Source organism: Theobroma cacao, chromosome 2 (assembly GCF_053813885.1).
Source record: "Theobroma cacao isolate CCN51 chromosome 2, ASM5381388v1, whole genome shotgun sequence".
Classification (NCBI taxonomy): domain Eukaryota; kingdom Viridiplantae; phylum Streptophyta; class Magnoliopsida; order Malvales; family Malvaceae; genus Theobroma; species Theobroma cacao.
This window is the reverse complement of record NC_142640.1, coordinates 50,916,504-50,934,604: the sequence shown is the minus strand read 5'-3', so window position 1 is coordinate 50,934,604 and position 18,101 is coordinate 50,916,504. Positions and strand designations below refer to the sequence as shown.

The 18,101-nt window shown below is 29.2% G+C and overlaps 2 protein-coding genes and 1 non-coding gene across 8 annotated transcripts; 1 reads left to right on the top strand and 2 right to left on the bottom strand.

The window, feature by feature from the left end:
• Window positions 1-4,315: 4,315 nt before the first annotated feature.
• LOC148764398 (U2 spliceosomal RNA) lies at window positions 4,316-4,511 on the bottom strand. Its single transcript, XR_016024927.1, has one exon. It is a non-coding gene; the product is annotated as a U2 spliceosomal RNA (small nuclear RNA).
• Window positions 4,512-9,153: 4,642 nt separating this feature from the next.
• LOC18610592 (uncharacterized) lies at window positions 9,154-11,710 on the bottom strand. The gene has a single exon (XM_018114580.2). The coding sequence runs from the start codon at window positions 10,439-10,441 to the stop codon at window positions 9,470-9,472; it is 972 nt and encodes a 323-aa protein (XP_017970069.1). The 5' UTR covers window positions 10,442-11,710; the 3' UTR covers window positions 9,154-9,469.
• A 340-nt stretch (window positions 11,711-12,050) lies between these two features.
• On the top strand, window positions 12,051-16,406 carry LOC18610591 (Stress responsive alpha-beta barrel domain protein). 6 transcript variants are annotated; one of them, XM_007046335.3, is made up of 10 exons: window positions 12,052-12,242; window positions 12,349-12,424; window positions 13,003-13,130; window positions 13,762-13,901; window positions 14,012-14,107; window positions 14,381-14,519; window positions 14,749-14,811; window positions 14,892-14,935; window positions 15,443-15,528; window positions 16,169-16,406. In XM_007046335.3, coding segments are annotated over exons 1-10 (852 nt in total). In that variant the 5' UTR covers window positions 12,052-12,163; the 3' UTR covers window positions 16,170-16,406. The 6 variants fall into 6 exon arrangements, with proteins under 6 accessions (XP_017971766.1, XP_017971768.1, XP_017971767.1 ...); XM_018116277.2 differs by lacking the exon at window positions 15,443-15,528 and having other exon boundaries at window positions 12,051-12,242; XM_007046336.3 differs by having other exon boundaries at window positions 14,039-14,107; window positions 15,443-16,406.
• Window positions 16,407-18,101: the final 1,695 nt, after the last annotated feature.

Here is an 18,101-nt window from a genome sequence, read left to right as displayed (position 1 = left end):
TTTTTAAGCATTTTTAAGATCCTTTTAAGGGTATTTAAGGTTTTTTAGAGAATTTTCAAGGAATTTGAAAGACTTTTAATGTTTTTAAGGGATTTTTAATTTACTTAATTATTTATTACGAATTGTAAAGATTTTCTAAGGCTTTTTCAAGAATTTTTAGGGTTTTTTTAAGCATGTTTAAGGTCATTTTAAGAATTTTTAAGGTTCTTTTCATGGATTTCAAAAGATTTTTAAGTTGCTTTCAAGGATTTTCAAGAGATTTTATGGATTTTTAAGGTTTTTTATGTCATTTTAAAAAAAAATTAAAGTCTTTTTAAGCATTTTTAAAGTTTTTTTTTAGATTTTTTAAGCATTTTTAATATCCTTTTAAGGATATTTAAGGTTTTTTAGAGTTTTTAAAAGAATTTAACGGATTTTTTATTTTTTAAGAGAATTTTAATTTACTTAATTATTTATTACAAATTTTAAAGATTTTTAAGATATTTTCAAGGATTTTTAAGGTCTTTTTAAAAATGTCTAAGGTTATTCTAAGCATTTTTAAAGTTTTTTTCATGAATTTCAAAAGATTTTTATGGTGTTTTCAAGGATTTTCAAGTGATTTTATGGATTTTTAAGGTTTTTTTTATGGATTCTTAAGCAATTTAAGGTCCTTTTAAGGATATTTAAGGTTTTTCAGAGATTTTTCAATAAAATTGAAGGATCTATAATTTTTGTAATTATTTATTACTTATTTAAGAGATTTTACGACATTTGTAAAGATTTTTAGGGTCTTTTTAAGGATGTTTAAGGTCATTCTAAGCATTTTTATGTTTTTTTCATGAATTTCAAAGGATTTTTAAGGTATTTTTAAGGATTTTCGAGGGAGTTTATGAATTTTTAAGGTTTTTGAAGCCATTTTTAAAAGATTTTTAAAATCTTTTCTTGGATTTTTAACTTTTTTTTCATTAATTTTTTAGTATTTTTAAGGTCATTTTAAGGATATTTCAAGTTTTTTAGAAATTTTTCAAGGAATATGAAGGATTTTGATGTTTTTCAGAAATTTTTAATTTTCTTAATTATTTATTACGAATTTTAAAAATTTTTAAGGGCATTTATAAGGATTTTTAGGGTTTTTTTAAGGATATTTAAAGTCATTCTAAACATTTGTATGGTTTTTTTCATGGATTTGAAAAGATTTTTAAGGTATTTTCAAAGTATTTTATGAATTTTTAAAGTTTTGTAAGTTATTTTTAAAAGAATTTTAAAGCCTTTTGAAGCATTTTTAAAGTTTTTTCATTGATTTTTAATTAAGGCCCTTTGAAGGATATTTCAGGTTTTTTATAGATTTTTCATGAAATTTCAAGGAATTTTTATGTTTTTAAGAGATTTTTAAATTTCTCAATTATTTATTAGCAATTTTAAGAATTTTTTTAAGGCATTTTCAAGATCTTTTAGGATCTTTTTAAAAAAGTTTAAGGTCATTTTAAGCATTTTTAAGGTTTTTTTCATAGATTTCAAAAGATTTTTAAGGTGTTTTCAAGGGATTTTATGGATTTTTAAAGTTTTTTAAGTCATTTTTAAAAGATTTTTAAGGATTTTTTAACATTTTTTTCATAGATTTTTAAGCATTTTTAAGGTCCTTTTATGGATATTTAAGGTTTTTTAGAGATTTTTCAAGGAATTTGAAGGATTTTTTATTTTTTTATTATTTATTTTAAATTTTAAGAATTTTTTAAGGCTTTTACAAGGATTTTTAGGGTCTTTTTAAGTATATTTAAGGTAATTCTAAGCCTTTTTAAGGGTTTTTAAGTTGATTTCAAAAGAGTTTTAAGGTATTTTTAAAGATTTTCAAGGGCTTTTATTGATTTTTAAGGTTTTTTAAGTCATTTTTAAAAGACTTTTAAAGTCTTTTTAAGGATTTTTAAGGTTTTTTTTATAGATTTTTAAGCATTTTTAAAGTCCTTTCAAGGATATTTAAGGTTTTTCAGAGATTTTTCAAGGAATTTGAATTATTTTTTATGTTTTTAAGAAATTTTTTAATTTTTTAATAATTTATTACGAATTTTAAGAATTTTTTAAGGCTTTTACAAGGATTTTTAGGGTTTTTTTAAGTATGTTTAAGGTCATTCTGAGCATTTTTAAGGTTTTTTTTAATGAATTTTAAAATATGTTTAAAGTATTTTTTAGGATTTTCAAGGAATTTTTTTGATTTTTAAGTTTTTTTAAGTTTTTTTAAAACACTTTTAAAGGCTTTTTTAGAATTTTTAATGTTCTTTTCATAGATTTTTAAGCATTTTTAATATCCTTTTAAGGATAATTAAGGTTTTTTAAAGATTTTTAAAGGAATTTGAATGATTTTTTATGTTTTTTAAGAGATTTTTAATTTTTTTAATTATTTATTACTAATTTCAAGTATTTTTAAGGCTTTTTCAAGTATTTTTAGAATTTTTTTCAAAATGTTTAAAGTCATTCTAAGCTTTTTTAAGTTTTTTTCATGTATTTTTGAGGATTTTTAAGGTGTTTTCAAGGATTTTCAAGGGATTTTATGGATTTTTAAGGTTTTGTAAGTTACTTTTAAAATATTTTTAATGTCTTTTAAAGAATTTTTAAGGATTTTTTTCATGAATTTTTAAGTATTTTCAAGGTTTTTTTAACGATATTTAAGGATTTTTAGAGATTTTTCAAGACATTTGAAGTATTTTTTCTATTTTGAAGAAATTTTTAATTTTTTAATTATTTATTACAATTTTTAAGGATTTTTTGGGTGTTTTAAAGGATTTTTAGAGTTCTTTTAAGAATGTTTAAACTCATTCTAAGTATTTTTAAGGTTCTTTTCATGAAATTTAAAGGATTTTTAAGGGATTTTATGGATTTTCAAGGTTTTATAAGTCATTTTTAAAATATTTTTAAATTCTTTTTAGAAATTTTTAAGGTTTTTTCATAGATTTTTAAGTATTGTTAATGTCTTTTTAAGGATATTTAAGGTTTTTTAGAGATTTTTCATGAAATTTGAAAGATTTTTTTATGTTTTTAAGGGATTTTTAATTTTTTAATTATTTATTACGAATTTCAAAGATTTTTAGGGTCTTTTTAAGGATGTTTAAGGTCATTTTAAACATTTTGAATGCCTTTTTCATGAATTTCAAAAGATTTTTAAGGTGTTTTCTAAGATTTTCAAGGGATTTTATTGATTTTTAAGGGTTTTTAAGTCATTTTTAAAAGATTTGTAAAGTCTTTTTAGGGATTTTTAAAGCTTTTTCACTGGAGTTTTAAGCATTTTTAAGGTCTTTTTAAATATATTTAAGGTTTTTTAGAGATTTTGCAATAAATTTGAAGGATTTTTTTGTTTTTAATAGATTTTAATTTTCTTAATTATTTCTTACGAATTTTAAAGATTTTTAAGATTTTTTTAAGGACGTTTAAAGTCATTCTAAGTATTTTTAAGTTTTGTTTATAGATTTCAAAGGATTTTTAAGGTATTTTAAAGGATTTTTAAGAAATTTATAGATTTTTAAGGTTTTGTAAGTTATTTTTAAAAGATTTTTAAAATCTTTTGAAGCATTTTAAAGATTTTTTATAGATTTTGAAGTATTTTTAAGATCTTTTTCAGGATAGTTAAGGATTTTTAGAGATTTTTAAAGAAATTTGAAGTATTTTTTATGTTTTTAAGAGATTTTTATTTTTAAAATTATTTATTAGGATTTTTAAGGATATTTTTAGGTTTTTTAAAGGATTTTTAGAATCCTTTTAAAGATGTTTAAGGTCATTCTAAGCATTTTTAAGGTTTTTTTTTTTTATAGATTTCAATAGAATCTTAAGGTGTTTTCAAAATATTTTATGGATTTTTAAGGTTTTGTAAGTTATTCTTAAAAGATTTTTAAAATCTTTTAAAGCATTTGTAAGGTTTTTTTTTTATAGATTTTTAAGCATTTTTAAGGTACTTTTAAGGCTATTTAAGGTTTTTTTAGAGATTTTTCAAGGAATTTGAAGGATTTTTTATGTTTTTAAGAGATTTTTAATTTTCTTAATTATCTATTGCCGATTTTAAAGATTTTTTAAGGCATTTTTAAGGATTTTTAGGGTCTTTTTTAAGGAATTTTAAGGTTTTTTAAGTTTTCTCAAGTTATGTTTAAGTTTTCAAATCAATTTAATTAGTGATCAAGTAATTAAAAATATTATTAACAAATTAAAATAAATAATTTTATTTTATTAAAAAAAGTATGAAAGAAATTTTAAAAATTTAAATTATATATGAAAAGAGATTGTGATTGTCAAATTTTGGACAAGTGTGTATAGCTCACACAACAAAAAAGAATAGGTTTTTTTTTTCTTTTTTGTGGGGTGCGCCAGGCCCGAGCTGTGGTGCAACACTTGGGCGACGCTTGAGAGCCCCAATAGCAAGCTACTGAGGTGGGCTCTCCCTTTAAAAAAATTAATTTAATATCATGTGGACCTATGGCCCACATATAGGATATTAAACTGATAAAAACAGATACTACACATGATCTTTGTCAAAAGGCCGAGAAAGGTATAACAAAAAATAATAGGTTTAGGGAGACAAGCTTGCAAAAGATATAAATTGAATTGTTAGAAAGATAAAGCATAAATGTTATCGATTAATTGATTTTCTGAATTTGTAATCTTTGTTAATTGACAATTTGAAAAAAAAATCAATAATATTTTATAGGTTAAAAAGCAATTAAAATGAAAATTTAGAAATACTTTTTATTTAAAAGATGCCAAATATTCCAAAACGGGAAATGGATAATAACGAGTCATTAACTTAATTCTTCTAACTTCAATTATGATTATCTCCAATGTTGCGTTATTTGGAACAATCCAAATCTAAGTTCAATTTCAAGTGTCTTATTTGATCTTATACATTTCTCTTTTTGGAAAAAAAAAAATACCCATGGCGCTGCATCATATTCTTCCAAAATGAATGACATTTTTATCAACATAAATAAGATAAAATTCAATGGATGAATGTTGGCATGGGTGCTCAGAAGAACATGAGCTGGTAAGCTGGTTGGTTGGATTTTATTTCAAATCAATGGAAATACCAAAGACAATGATATTTACATGAAGAAAATATCAACTAGCATGCTGACTGAAAATTATTAATGATATACTCCCTTAACAATGCCCCTTTAGGTCTCCCAACTCATACAACATATCATTCTTCAAAAGCAAAATTCAAAGGTGATACATCTAATTAGCGAATAAAATTTAAAAAAAATCTTGTCAAAACATTAAAAAAAATACTTTAACTCTTCTTATTTCAAAATCATATTTTTTATTTTTTAACTATTAATATTATTAGTCAAGAATTATATTTGAATATTTGATTCAGTAATTGGTACATAATTTTTTTATTTAAAAAATAAAATTTGAATCTCTTTCTCTCAATTAAAAAAAATCACTTTAACATTTAATAAAATTCAATAAGAAAGGCTAAGGATCAGTATTGAGATTAAGCTAACATGAAGAAATTTTTTCCTGATAAAAGATTAAACAAATATTCCAGAAATAACACTAACAAATTTTCAAGTTTTGTCGTTCTTGAAGTATCTGGAAATGGGAAAACTTCTCCATTTCTTCCACACAAGTCAACAATGCGGCTGGACAGTCAAACACCAAAAAGGTTTAGGAGGTTAGAAACAATGATATAATTAGTTCAATTCGAATTCTTTAAATCCTTCCAGCTACAGTAACAGATATTGCGGGTCCGTGATATTCTCCAAGGAGGAGATTGTACCAGGAAAAGGCCCTTCAAGATGGTTCCCTTGAGGTATCTTGTTGAGACCCAAATGTTCCAAGCAGCTGCTTACAGTTCGCAACTGCTTCCAGTTTCCAATATATGTCGGTATCTGTCCAACGAATTCATTCCCCGAACGTAGCTGTAAATGAAAAAACCAATAATAAAAAATATTGTTTGAAGCGAGATAAACAAAATGAAAGAGGATAAGCAGATTAAGGTTTTCAAGTTGGATACAGTTTCAAATTTTCAAAAACTTTTTAGATTTTTTTTTTTCTGATTAAGGTTTTGAAAGAACTACAAACAGATTTTTTTAAAAATATATATATATTTAAACTAAAAAATATATAAGAGGTATTTACATCCTAAAATATTTATGTAATTTTAGGTATAATTTTTTATAATTGTTGATCAAGGTATTTTGAAGGGAATTTTTACATTTTACCCCTAGTTAGATTTAGTAACGACAATAGAATTGGTGTCAAAAGAAATTAGTGCATAGAAAAACCTTGGAGAAGTAGCAATAATGTAAGTATCACATTATGATGCTTTCAAAATGAAATCCTATTTTAAGATTCTTTAAATGTCAATGTAAATGTAAAAGAAAATAATTAGATAAAAGATGACTCAATTTAAGGAATAGAATGTAGATTTTTATATTTGATGCACTTATTCACGGTCAAGGCATTAAATGGTGTCATCTCACTAAATAATGAATTTAAAACTTTAAGGATCTTAAAAATAAATATTACTATTTTAACGACAATAAAAACAATTTTTTTCTCTCCCTCCAATGACATCTCACTCAATCTCTTCTTCTTCTCTGGTTCTTCTTCTCCTATTATAATTTCAAAATTCTAAGTTTTTAATTTTAATTCTTGAAGATAATATTTATCTCAATCTTCTTCTTAATTTACCATTTTTTTATATTATAATTTTTTATATCACTTTTATTTAATTAACAAAAAAGGTCTTTCAAACGCCTTTGAAACTCACACTATAAAAAAGAAAAATAATTTTTTATTTGTAGAATTTTGTTTAGGGTTGTTTTTTGAATTCATCATCTGAAAGGAAGTTGGTATAAATTTTTGTTTCATCCTATTTAATTTCCAGCTAACTTGGAATATGTGGACTTACCGAGAATTGAAAGCAAGCGCAAGTTTTATAGAATTTTTGTATGCTGTAGATTGCTAAGCAGATTAGGTAATTTTTCTAAACCACATGCTGCATTTATATTCCCAAAAGGAAATTATATTTCTTTTTGGCGTATAAGTTGTTTTGCTTTCCACCTTTTCCGTTGCTTCATTCATTTCATTCACATACTTGAAGGCAAGTCAGTCGTCGAATATATATAAGAGAAGTCACGGTTCTTAAGTCTTGAGTCTCCGACATATATATATATATATATATATATATATATATATGTATATATGTATATATTCATATATACATATATACATATTCATATATACATATATACATACACATATATATATACATACATACATATATATATATACATATATACATACATACATATATATAAAATCTAGAATCTGAAATCTCAAGTATAAATAAGAGAAGTCATGAGTCTTGGGTCTTGGATCTTATGTCTTAGGAATTTGGTATTATATATACTAGAATATTACTCGTGTGCAACACACAAACCTCTTTGCACCCCGTCTGTTTTGCTTCAACATCTTTTCTCTTTCTCTCTATTTGCCCTTCACGTGGTTCACTTTGACCCCTTTGCACCACTCTCTTTCTCTCTTTTTACTTCAACGTCTTTTCTCTTTCACTCTCTTTGCTCTCCACGCGGTTAACTTTAAAAGCTTCAGACTTTCTTTTAAGTATGTTATAAAAGTCACAACTTTTCACATGACAGTTTATGAGAATAAAAATGTGACCAAATATCTTCAAATTATACAAGTTATAGATAAAAGTAAAGAAATTTATTTTTTTTTGAAAAAAAAAGTAAAAAAACTTATAAACAATTAAAGAAATCTCTAAAAGGAAAAAGAAAGTCTAAGTAAAAGCGGTAAGATCAAATGCAGTTATGAATGAGAGAAGAGAAAGTTTATCCAAATTAGACATGTTGCACGCACAAACAATTAATTGTAATACCGAAGCCTGTAAAAGTCAAACGTCAACTTCCTTTTTTTAAACTCATAACTTTCCAACAACATAACAATGAAAGTACATATGGAGGCACTGCATAAGGTGTTGAAATTTTCAAAATTAAAAAAGTTAAAAGCTAACACTTTTTTATATTTTTATAACTTTTTAGATGTCAACCTAAGAGAATAAAAATGTAGCTCAATATAGAGCCAGATTTGGGTGTTCAAATTATATATGTTATAAATATATATATATATATATATATATATATATATATATATATATATGTGTGTGTATGTGTGTGTAGGTCTTGAATCTTGAGTATCATGTCTTGAATCTCAAGTCTCGGATGTGTGTGTACACGCACAAAAGAAGTCACAGGTCTATCTAAAAAGGCCCAAACTTGTGCCACTCCAACTCCAAGAAGTAGGGGTATACAATGCAAATCAAACTGAAATGAAGTGAGTTCGATTTTTTTGATTCAATTAGTTCAGTTTTTCGGATAGTTCGGTTATTAGAATTAATTTGATTATGTTTCGATTGAAAATTTTCTTAACCGAACTAATCAAACTTAAATAAGAGTATAATGGGATTTTCGAATGGAAAATAAATCGTAAATTATTTGTTATTATTTTTATTCATATTTTTTAATTATTTGTTATTTATATGAGTATCTATCTTATTTATTTTGATTATTTATCATTATTTTTAATGTTTTCGTAATATTAATTTATAAAAAAATACAACCTAAATAAATATATACAAATAAAAAAAATTCTCAAGTTTAGTTTTCGAAAATCGAACCAAACTAATCGAATTAATTTGATCTCGATTAGTTCAATTATTTGTGAAATTTAATTTGATTTCGATTATTTTTAAATATAAATTTAATTAATTCGATTGTTAAATACCTAAAATCTAACTAACAAAAATAACTGTTTGCTCTACCCCACTTGTAAAATTAGAACAGTCTACAATTTGTTAGTGCCGTTAAGTACTTTCCTTTTGGACTTGAACTATGTAGAATCCTTTGCAAAGAAACCAGTCAATGATTGATATCAGTTAATCAGGTATCTAACTAAGCTCTGTATATTACAATTACAGATTTTCTTCTGGGAACTGATACAAAAGCCTGAAATTTTCACTCTACCCACACAAGAGCCTAACACTGCGTCAAACCAGTTAACAAAAAATTGTGATTACTGAAGTTAAAACCCCTTGGACCCAAGCTTGCTTTTATTAGAAGGTGATCTTCATCCTACATTCCATACAAACAGGTAGAAGTAAATCCAAAAACATAAGGCACCAGAAAAGATGTTTTATTCCTTGTCAATGGGACAACTAAATTCAACACATTGGAATCACTTTTGGCTAAATGCACACCACAATGAATCATAAAACAATGAAGGATCTGTGAGCGATAACAGATTTACACAAAAATCCTATACTACCCACACTACAACCAAGGGCCTACCATGAACAAACAAAGGGAAGGAGACGCCAAAAAATAGGTGTGAGCTGAATAATTTCCGAATACATGAAGTGAACTTAAATAAGAATACTCATGGAATGGCCAGGTGGAAGAGAAAAAAAACTTGTACAAGTTGCTGGGAGTTAGGGCACATATTCATTCTCGAGAGTTGGTTGAGTCCGAGTCACTGTTGCAGCTGGTGCTTTTGTATCCCCAACCGAGGTCATATGTAGGGCTTCTCCTACTTCTGCTGCCTTCTCCATCTGATGCATTTTCTTCCTCTGCTTGTACTTCTGTGACCACAGTACCAAGAATGCCAACGAGACCAATAAGGCCAATCCACCCAGGGCAGAACCAACAATTATCCAGACCTTTCTACTAGTCTTATTTTCTGGAGCACTTGGTGATGGCATATTTGAAGCTCCACCTCCACCCGATGGCAAAGGAGATATTGGGGCTGGAGAAGGGGCAATAGACTCAGTAACTATAGAAAAATGTCCCTGCTTGATCATTGAACACTCATTGCCTGAAGCTAAATTGCTGAATTGGACCAAACCATGTAGATCAAACCAAACACACTTTGCAACTGACCCATCTGGTGCCGATTGCACATCAGAGAATTTGATCTTGATGGGATCACCAGATGCCCTAATATCCAATTCTGGCAAATTTTTAGCAGATAAGTTAGAAGCATCATAAGCAAGAAGGCCCAGAACAGGAGCCAGGTAAGTGTAGTTGGGAAGTGAATAATACACCATAGACCAATTGCCCAAGTTTTGGTAGACCAAAACCAGTCTCTCCACATAAGGCTCGTCTACAACTCCAGTGGGGATCTCAAACTCCTTGTACATCTTCACACCTCTGTTCCTCAAACTACCACTCCTAAGCCTCATTGCTGCAATCTTAATCCCAGTCAAATTTGATGGAACAAACCCATCATAGGGTAATCCTGTCCGTGGATGTGCAAAAGCCCTATAAGCATAGTCTTGGAGAAGAGCATCAAGAGCTCGTGCAGAGCTTGTTGAAGAGACATTAATAGATTGAGCCATGAGATCCGGAAACCTGAGTAACCACATCAATAGGACAAGCATCGAGAGACTTCCAAGAAGTCCCATCAATGCTTCAATCTTGAAATTCAGCCCAATGCAACTCTGTTAGCCTTGTAAACTCCCCAGTCAAATACCCAGAAAGTCAATATTCAAAAAGAAGCCAACAATCAATTCCTCAGATTTCAAAAAAGATACAGGTAATAACGGACGCTATGCAGTAAATTCTCGAGAGAAGCTTCAAAATCACGAGTCACAGATTAGCAAATTCATACTGGTGTCATGTCTACATCTTCAAATATGTCACAACGGATACCGTGTAAAGGAAAAATATATTCTTCTCCACCGAAAAAGCAGCTTTGAAGGCTTCAAACGTTGCAGCCCTCCCAGGGTCCGACTACCTCTTTTTTCTTTTGCCCTCACTTTAGAATCCTTGTAAAAGAAGTTCTCAGAGACTGAGGGATCTTTGCAGCATTTTACTTAATGTCTCAAATGAAGTAAAACCCTGGACCTCGTTCTTTTTCAGCATAGTTGCAGATAGCAGAAGTGATTTTTAAAGAAAATAAAAACAGTCGAATCTCGCAGAAAAGGAATGCCTAATCCAGCAATTATTATAGTTCCAAAATTGCACCCAGAAGAAGAGTAACGCAGATTCAGTAGCAATAATCGAATGGGAGAGAGAGACTTGAGATTTAGTACCTGATTGTTTATATTTCAGTTGAAACACACAGAATCTTGGGCAAATCTTGAAAGACCCGGTAATGCCGGCATTTTCCTTTTTATTTTTAGAAGCATGCAGCCGCATTAAATACTCAGCAACAATCACCCCAAACCAAGAGACAGACCGTAAAACCCTAAAATCTTGAGGTAAATCATGATTATAGTGCCAGGATCACATAGAGTAGGTGCAAAAAAAGCAGTGGCATTTGACTAAATCAACAAACAGAGAGACCGACGGGGGCTAAGCAAATTGTAGCTTTTGGGGGTTGATGAGACACAGATAGATCCTTACAGCAGCATCGAATATTATATTACTTTTTATGTATTTTATATACTAGTGATTATATATATTTAGTATAATATGTAAAAGCGTATGTAGAACAAAGATAAATTTTTATTAGTAATTTTTAAGAAAAAAATTGCAGAGGCTGACAGTAATCCTTTAGATGAGGAGGAGGAGATGAGATAAGCAGACGCACTCTCTTTCTCTCTCACTAAAGAGCAAAGTAGAGGTGGGAACTGAATAGAGAAGAAAATAAAAAAGACTGCAAAAATTAAGAGAAAGAAAAAGCAAGGCTATATAAATGCTTTGATCCACCAAGTTTTTCCCTTTTGCCGGAAGGGAGAGGTTTTTTAGTAAGAGGCAGTAGAGCGTTGATTTACAAGTAGTGAAAGTAAAACACTCCTTACACCCACCCACATGGCCACAGCCCACATGCTTTTGTCTATTCTCCGCCTTTACCATATTGCCCTCGTTGCTTAAATCCTTAAGGTCCAATTTAGAAAATATAAAAAGATTGAATTACGTAGAATTTGATAAAGTTAGATTTTAAAATTGGAATCTAATTTTTTTAGTAATACAATGAAAGAGGATCAACATGACCGTCCTCAGGGACTATTTGGTCACAACAATTAAAAGCAAAAATAGAGGCGGAAATTCAAGTTATTATGGCGATGGTGATCCACCCATTTCCATTTGCCACAACCTCAACTCTGCATATCAGATAAGCAACACCAAAAGAGTACAATACAAACAACATTCCGAAGACTGAAGTGGATAGAAAAAAAACCATGGTGACTCTTTCTCTGCCTATGCGTCAAGCCCTTACCTTCCGCTCCTTTCCCATTTACTCTGCAATTTCTTCAAACAGTGAGTCTTTGAGAGCTTATGGATATGAACATCTTCAATTAGTGTTTTAGGCTAACAAATAATTGTATTCTTTTTTCAATAAATTTTCGAAGTCTGTGGACGACAGGGAGGAATCGGGTAGCTATATTTTCGTGTGCTAGTGGTGATCCTGGGCAGCGGGATAGGAACCTCCGGCGGAGAAGGTTCTTAACTCTTGATTTTTCTTTTCTTTTCTTTTCTTTTTATTTCTTGCTTTGTTGTGTTAATGATGCGTTGCCTTGCTGGATGCCACTCTGCAGTCTGGACATTGAACGTGCCATCGGAACATCGACCAAACTTTCAATTTTTTCCCCTCTTATTTTTTGTCTTCCCAAAAGTGCACAACCTTTGCTCTAATCCTTTTTTTTTTCATGTCTTCTATTGAACTGTCAACATTTTTTACAATTAAATTCCTGTTATCTTATAACCTCCTTTTGGCATTGTCCCTCAAGTCATTTTTTTTATTTGGTATATATATATAGATATATGGCCATTTCCATTTATCTATCGCTTAGGCTTCAAATGCAAACTCCTGTCAAACAGTTGTGGTTATGATGGTTCTGATTTCTTTTCTAGAATGGTCCCTAAAATCTAAGCGTTGGTCCTTTGCACTATGTCTAAAGTCTTTTGTTTCACTTAACCCTTCAACTCTAGTGCATGTCGCTTTTTGTTTAAGCATCCACAATGAGGTTCTTTCTATCTTGCATGCTTATGTATTAAACAATATTACCATTTCTTTCAGGAAGGTGGTGGAACACATATGTCTGCTCAAAGCAAACAAGTATTTATCCTATGATCAAGAGAAGGATATGCTGGATTATCTTTACACATCTCAATATCAGATGCGTGGAATTGTTGCAGTATCTTTGGGTTAGAACACTTTCCACTCAGCTGCAACTAATTGCCTATGATTTCAAAAGGGCTAATTAAATATTTCGTACTCACCTACACCTAACTGTCTATTTGGTACTTAAAAAAAATTTACAATTAGGTATTCCAACATATATTCTGTGAAGCAGATCACACCCCAACTAACTTCATTAATAGAAAATCTGATGTGGCTTAAACGGCCAATGCTAACGCACCTGTCTATTTGGTACTTGAAGAAATGCTAATGCACCGTCTGTCATAGAAATGCCAAGTCAGATTACATTTCATTGTTGTTGTTACGTATACAAGTTTGCATGTGGTAGTCCACCTATCTTCCTTGCGTTGTGTCTAGATCTTTTATTAAGTGCAAGTATAACAGAAAGCAAATATCTTTCACATATGATCCAATAACTAATAAATCATCCCGTTTTAATGCTTGATTTAGGGTCAAGAGTTACTCAAGGATGAAACTTGTGCTTATATTCTACAAAAGCACCATGCTTAATGTGGATATGCTATATTCATATATACAATTAAATCGAGCATGTCCTTCCCTTCATCGTCAGATAATCCAGCTTATGTATATACTCTGAACCATCTTGTATGACCGATATTTTATCTACTCCTGTAGGCCAAATATCTGGTCAAACTAAAGAAGATTTTACTCATGCTGTCTTCATGCGATTCCAAAGTAAGGAAGACCTTACAAAATTCTATGAGAACCCTTTCTACCTGCAAGTTCTGAAGGAGCATGTAGTGCCTAACTGCCATGTATGCCCTGACATGTAAACACCAAACTTAATTTCTATGATTTTTTTTTCCTTTAACTTCATTATGAAATAATCTGAGCAGCAATGCATAATTTATTGTTCTGTTTATAGAGTTCAAGGTTGGATGCATCATTGCAGGGACTAATGAATGTGGATTATGAATCTGAAGTGGAAGACGATATACTTCCTATATTTCGTAAAGGAGAGGTTACATGCAACATACCCTCTGATCTCCATTGATATCATGAACTTTGCTTCTACAAGTTTCTTCTTTGAGTCAACAGAGAATAATACTTGTCCTTCTTTTTCTGATACAGGTTTAGGATATCTAATCATTAGATGCTGAAAAATGAATATATGTTCAGAATGGATTTGTTTTATTTAATTTACAGCTTGCAAGAAATACGTTATGCTTCTCACTACCAGTTTCTGAGTTCTTCTTATAACTTCTGAAATAGATTAATTTGCTTTTGGTGACAGGACTTCAACTATGGTATAGAGTTTGTGCTTCTGATTGTATTTGTTGAGGCTGCAATCAGTGGACCAGCAGAAGATGCATTGACATCTCTTCAAGAGCTTACTATGGAATTTCCATGCTTAATTGTCCAATGCACTCAAGGTGTGTGTAATGAAAAGAGCAATGTTGTTTGTGTATACTGCCTAATAATCCTTCCTGACATTTGACCTTAAATTGGGAAGTCTGATTTAGCTGTGATTAGGTTATAGATTAGATCTATATCTTTGCATTGCTGCTTCCCTCAAGTCAATTTTATCATATAATGTGAAGGTATCATGTTATAGTTATGAGTTAGCGGTTGTGTTTTATTTCTTACTGGTATGTATTGTAGGTTCAAACTTCAATTTTAGCAGTGAGGATTATACACATGGTGTTGTGATACGGTTTCGATCTCGTAGGTTCCTTTTCATGTTCTCTACTATCTGATTTAGCATTTTGCTTCTGTTGACTGCTATTTATGGGGCATGCTTGCAGGTGAGGCCTTTGAGATATTTTTTACCAGCTCAAGATACAGAGATGTAAGAAGCCTCATGCTGTGGATTTGACAAATTTATATGATAATTTTACCTTTGTCTTCTTCTTCATGTGGTTTTCAGAGAATGTTTGCACCCTTTCTACTTGGGGCTTGAGTATTTCAGATATTCTTAGAAATGGTGCAAATTGCTGAAAAACTCTGTTTCTCTCTTGATATGTTGGCTATAGTTATTTTCAGCTTCTACTGATATCATTTAGTAAAGTTGTTTTTTTTTTTTTTTAATCTTTTTCTAGTTTCTAGTGTTCACCAATTCTTTCCTTAAACAATCACAGCTATTTTTGTATAAATTTTATCCCTTAAATTTGTCATCATTCTTGCCAATTTTGAGACTGGAACTTGAAATTTAAAACAGGCTTGTTTAAAAAAAAAAATTACTGTTTCTTTGCAAATTAAAATCTTTTTCAGAGTCCAAGACTAGATGTTTTGCTTTAATTTTTATGAAGAGATCAAGTTCCCAGAGATTATATATAATTTTAATTTGTGAAAACAGGTGTGGAAATCTAAATTCCAACCAATAGCCAGGAAAACACTAGCCATTCATTTTTCTGTTGATCCAGTGGGCACTGAGATAATGTAGTAAGAATCCATTACTTTTACTTTTTGCATTCCTGATGCTGCAAGTAGACATATGCGTGAGAATAAAATAGAATGGTTGCACAGGTTTGTAACACATCCCAACTTCCTTCTCCCTTCTCTCCTCACCTAACTAAACTGCTGTTCATTTTGTTTCTTCTTTCTCCCTGCCTTTACTATATCTTGAGTTGTATCTTGGGTGGGTGGTTGTCTTTTTCAGATCCATTTGGTTCAAGGTGTGACTTTAGCTTGGTTTTTTTCCTTTTGTTGGGAATTTTGTCATTAGATCTCTTTAATAAAATTGCTTTTTGCTTTTCAAAAAATATATATTTGACTGCTACAATATTATGAAAATGTGTTTGTAGTTCACCGGTACTCTTTTAAATAGACCAATTGGTAGTTGATTAATGATATTAGTAAGGCTTTACCAGATCTTTAGTAAATTGAGCTCCCACCTAAATTTGTCACGGATTTTATATCATTTCATGACTGGTACAGTCCAAGATCTTTCCCCGTGCACATTCTTATTCTACTATTTTCTTCAATTAGATTAAATGACTTAGTTAGATATGAGTTCCAACACAATACTTGTCTAAAGTTTATTTGGTTAGAGACGATAGGGTAACAAGGACATTCTTTGCAGGGTATTCTTGGAGAAATGATGCAAGTTTCAGCCAATATTGCTTAAAGGGTATTATTCATGGTGATGAACCTCAAGAAATATTGCTTCAAGGGTACAGGACATCAATTTCACTATGACATTTTTATGTATTCTCGTAATTGCAGATGCAAAAAGTTGATTTATTTTATCGTTGTCCTTAACTAAACAATTTCTTGTGTTATGCATCTGAGGTTGAATAACACTTTGCATTAAAATGTTATGTGGTTCACGACTTCATTTTGGTTACAATTGAATATTTTTAATTTTTTGATGGGGAGGTTATATATAATTGCTGTGGTGCCTTTGCTACGTTGCAGGTTGTTATTTCCTATTTCCCAATATAGTTTTCTTTATGTACCTCTCCCTTGTTACAATCAAAGTCAATTCAATGGCAAACATAAATCTATAACATACTTAAAAGGAAGGCTCAAAGGGGCTTCCTCCTCTACCCACGTGGAGGGTATAGGAAAAAAGAAAAAAATAAAAGGAAAGAGAGGTAGAAAGAGAAAAAAATAAAAATAAAAAGAGATTCGTGTACAATGCACGGCTCATAGTATAGTTTAAACGTAAGAGGAAAGATGAGTTAGCATCTAATCATATTACTCTATGGTAGGTGTAATGTACATATCTGATTTTGTACCATTATTTGATGGTGGCTAGCTTAAAAGGGACAACGATGATAAGAATTTTACGTAAGATGTTGAGAATTATAATTAAAATGAGGTTATTCTGCAATAATTTGTAAGAATCCACAAATATTTTTTTTTAAAAAAACACGAACATCACTTTTCTCATATAGAGCACTGTTGACATTTTTTTTTGTTATCCTTTCTATATGTTTGGAAAAAAGAGATTGTTACTTTGATATATAATTGATTTAGTACCTAAAAATTGAAATTATGTGATTAAATTATTTAAAATTTTCTGTCTATTATCATTTGTCTTTAACATTAATTTCGCTAGCCAAATAAATAACGTGACTAACATCAATTAATAGAAACATATTATGTATTTAAAAAAAAAAATACCATCTCCTGGGGTCGATTTGAAAGGAAAGAAAAAAAGATTGAGGAGAGAAAAGAGGAAGAAGAAATGAAATGAAAGTGTTTTTTTTTTTATTTTTTAATTTAGGATTTCCTAATTTTTATCTTTTTTTCCAACAATTAAAAGTTTTAAAATTTTCTAATTAATGGGATTATGCCACCTTTTTTATTCTTTTAACTTAAGAATATGTTAAACGTGATAATTAAATATATATACAAAAATATTGAATGGTTTTAGTAATTATATAATGTTTACATTCACACTCACAATTTATATAAAAATTAAACTAAATCCATTAAAGCTTTTCAAAAAAAAAAAAAAACTAAATCCGTTAACTCTCTCTAAAAGGTTATTTCCATCATGATTATATTAAAATTTATATTGCTTTTGCATGCATACGTGTGAGTACATTAAGCTTTATTACATTCCCATATAAATTTATATGTATAATTTTTTTATTTCAATTATGTTAACATTTAATCAAATGGTTTGGAATAAGAATGTCATAGCTTTTTTATAAATAAAAAGAAAGTTAAGAAAAAATCACATATATATATATATGTATAATATTATAATATTATTGAATAAAACATGCTGATGTGTATGTTTACGTGAACAAATTATTTTCATGACATGTAGGAAAAATATTAAAATATGTAACTTGCCAAATTCAAATAAAAGACTAAATTTTTATATTTAAAATTTGAAAATATCTAAAATTATACAATTTGCTGCATTTTTTGAATTACTAATAGAAATTTAATAATTAAAATATCTAGGCAATATTTTTCACATATTTTGTGTGTAGCAGCTAAATAACACATACATTTAAAAAATGTTAAAAAGAAAGTATAGACAATAAGTGGTAATT

Coding starts and splice junctions, on each gene's coding strand:
- LOC18610592 (XM_018114580.2), bottom strand. CDS start 10,441: ATGGGACTTCTTGGAAGTCTCTCGATGCTTGTCCTATTGATGTGGTTA.
- LOC18610591 (XM_007046335.3), top strand. CDS start 12,164: ATGGTGACTCTTTCTCTGCCTATGCGTCAAGCCCTTACCTTCCGCTCC. Junction 13,902..14,011: donor ATGTAGTGCCTAACTGCCAT/GTATGCCCTGAC, acceptor TTCTGTTTATAG/AGTTCAAGGTTGGATGCATC. Junction 14,812..14,891: donor TGTGATACGGTTTCGATCTC/GTAGGTTCCTTT, acceptor GCATGCTTGCAG/GTGAGGCCTTTGAGATATTT.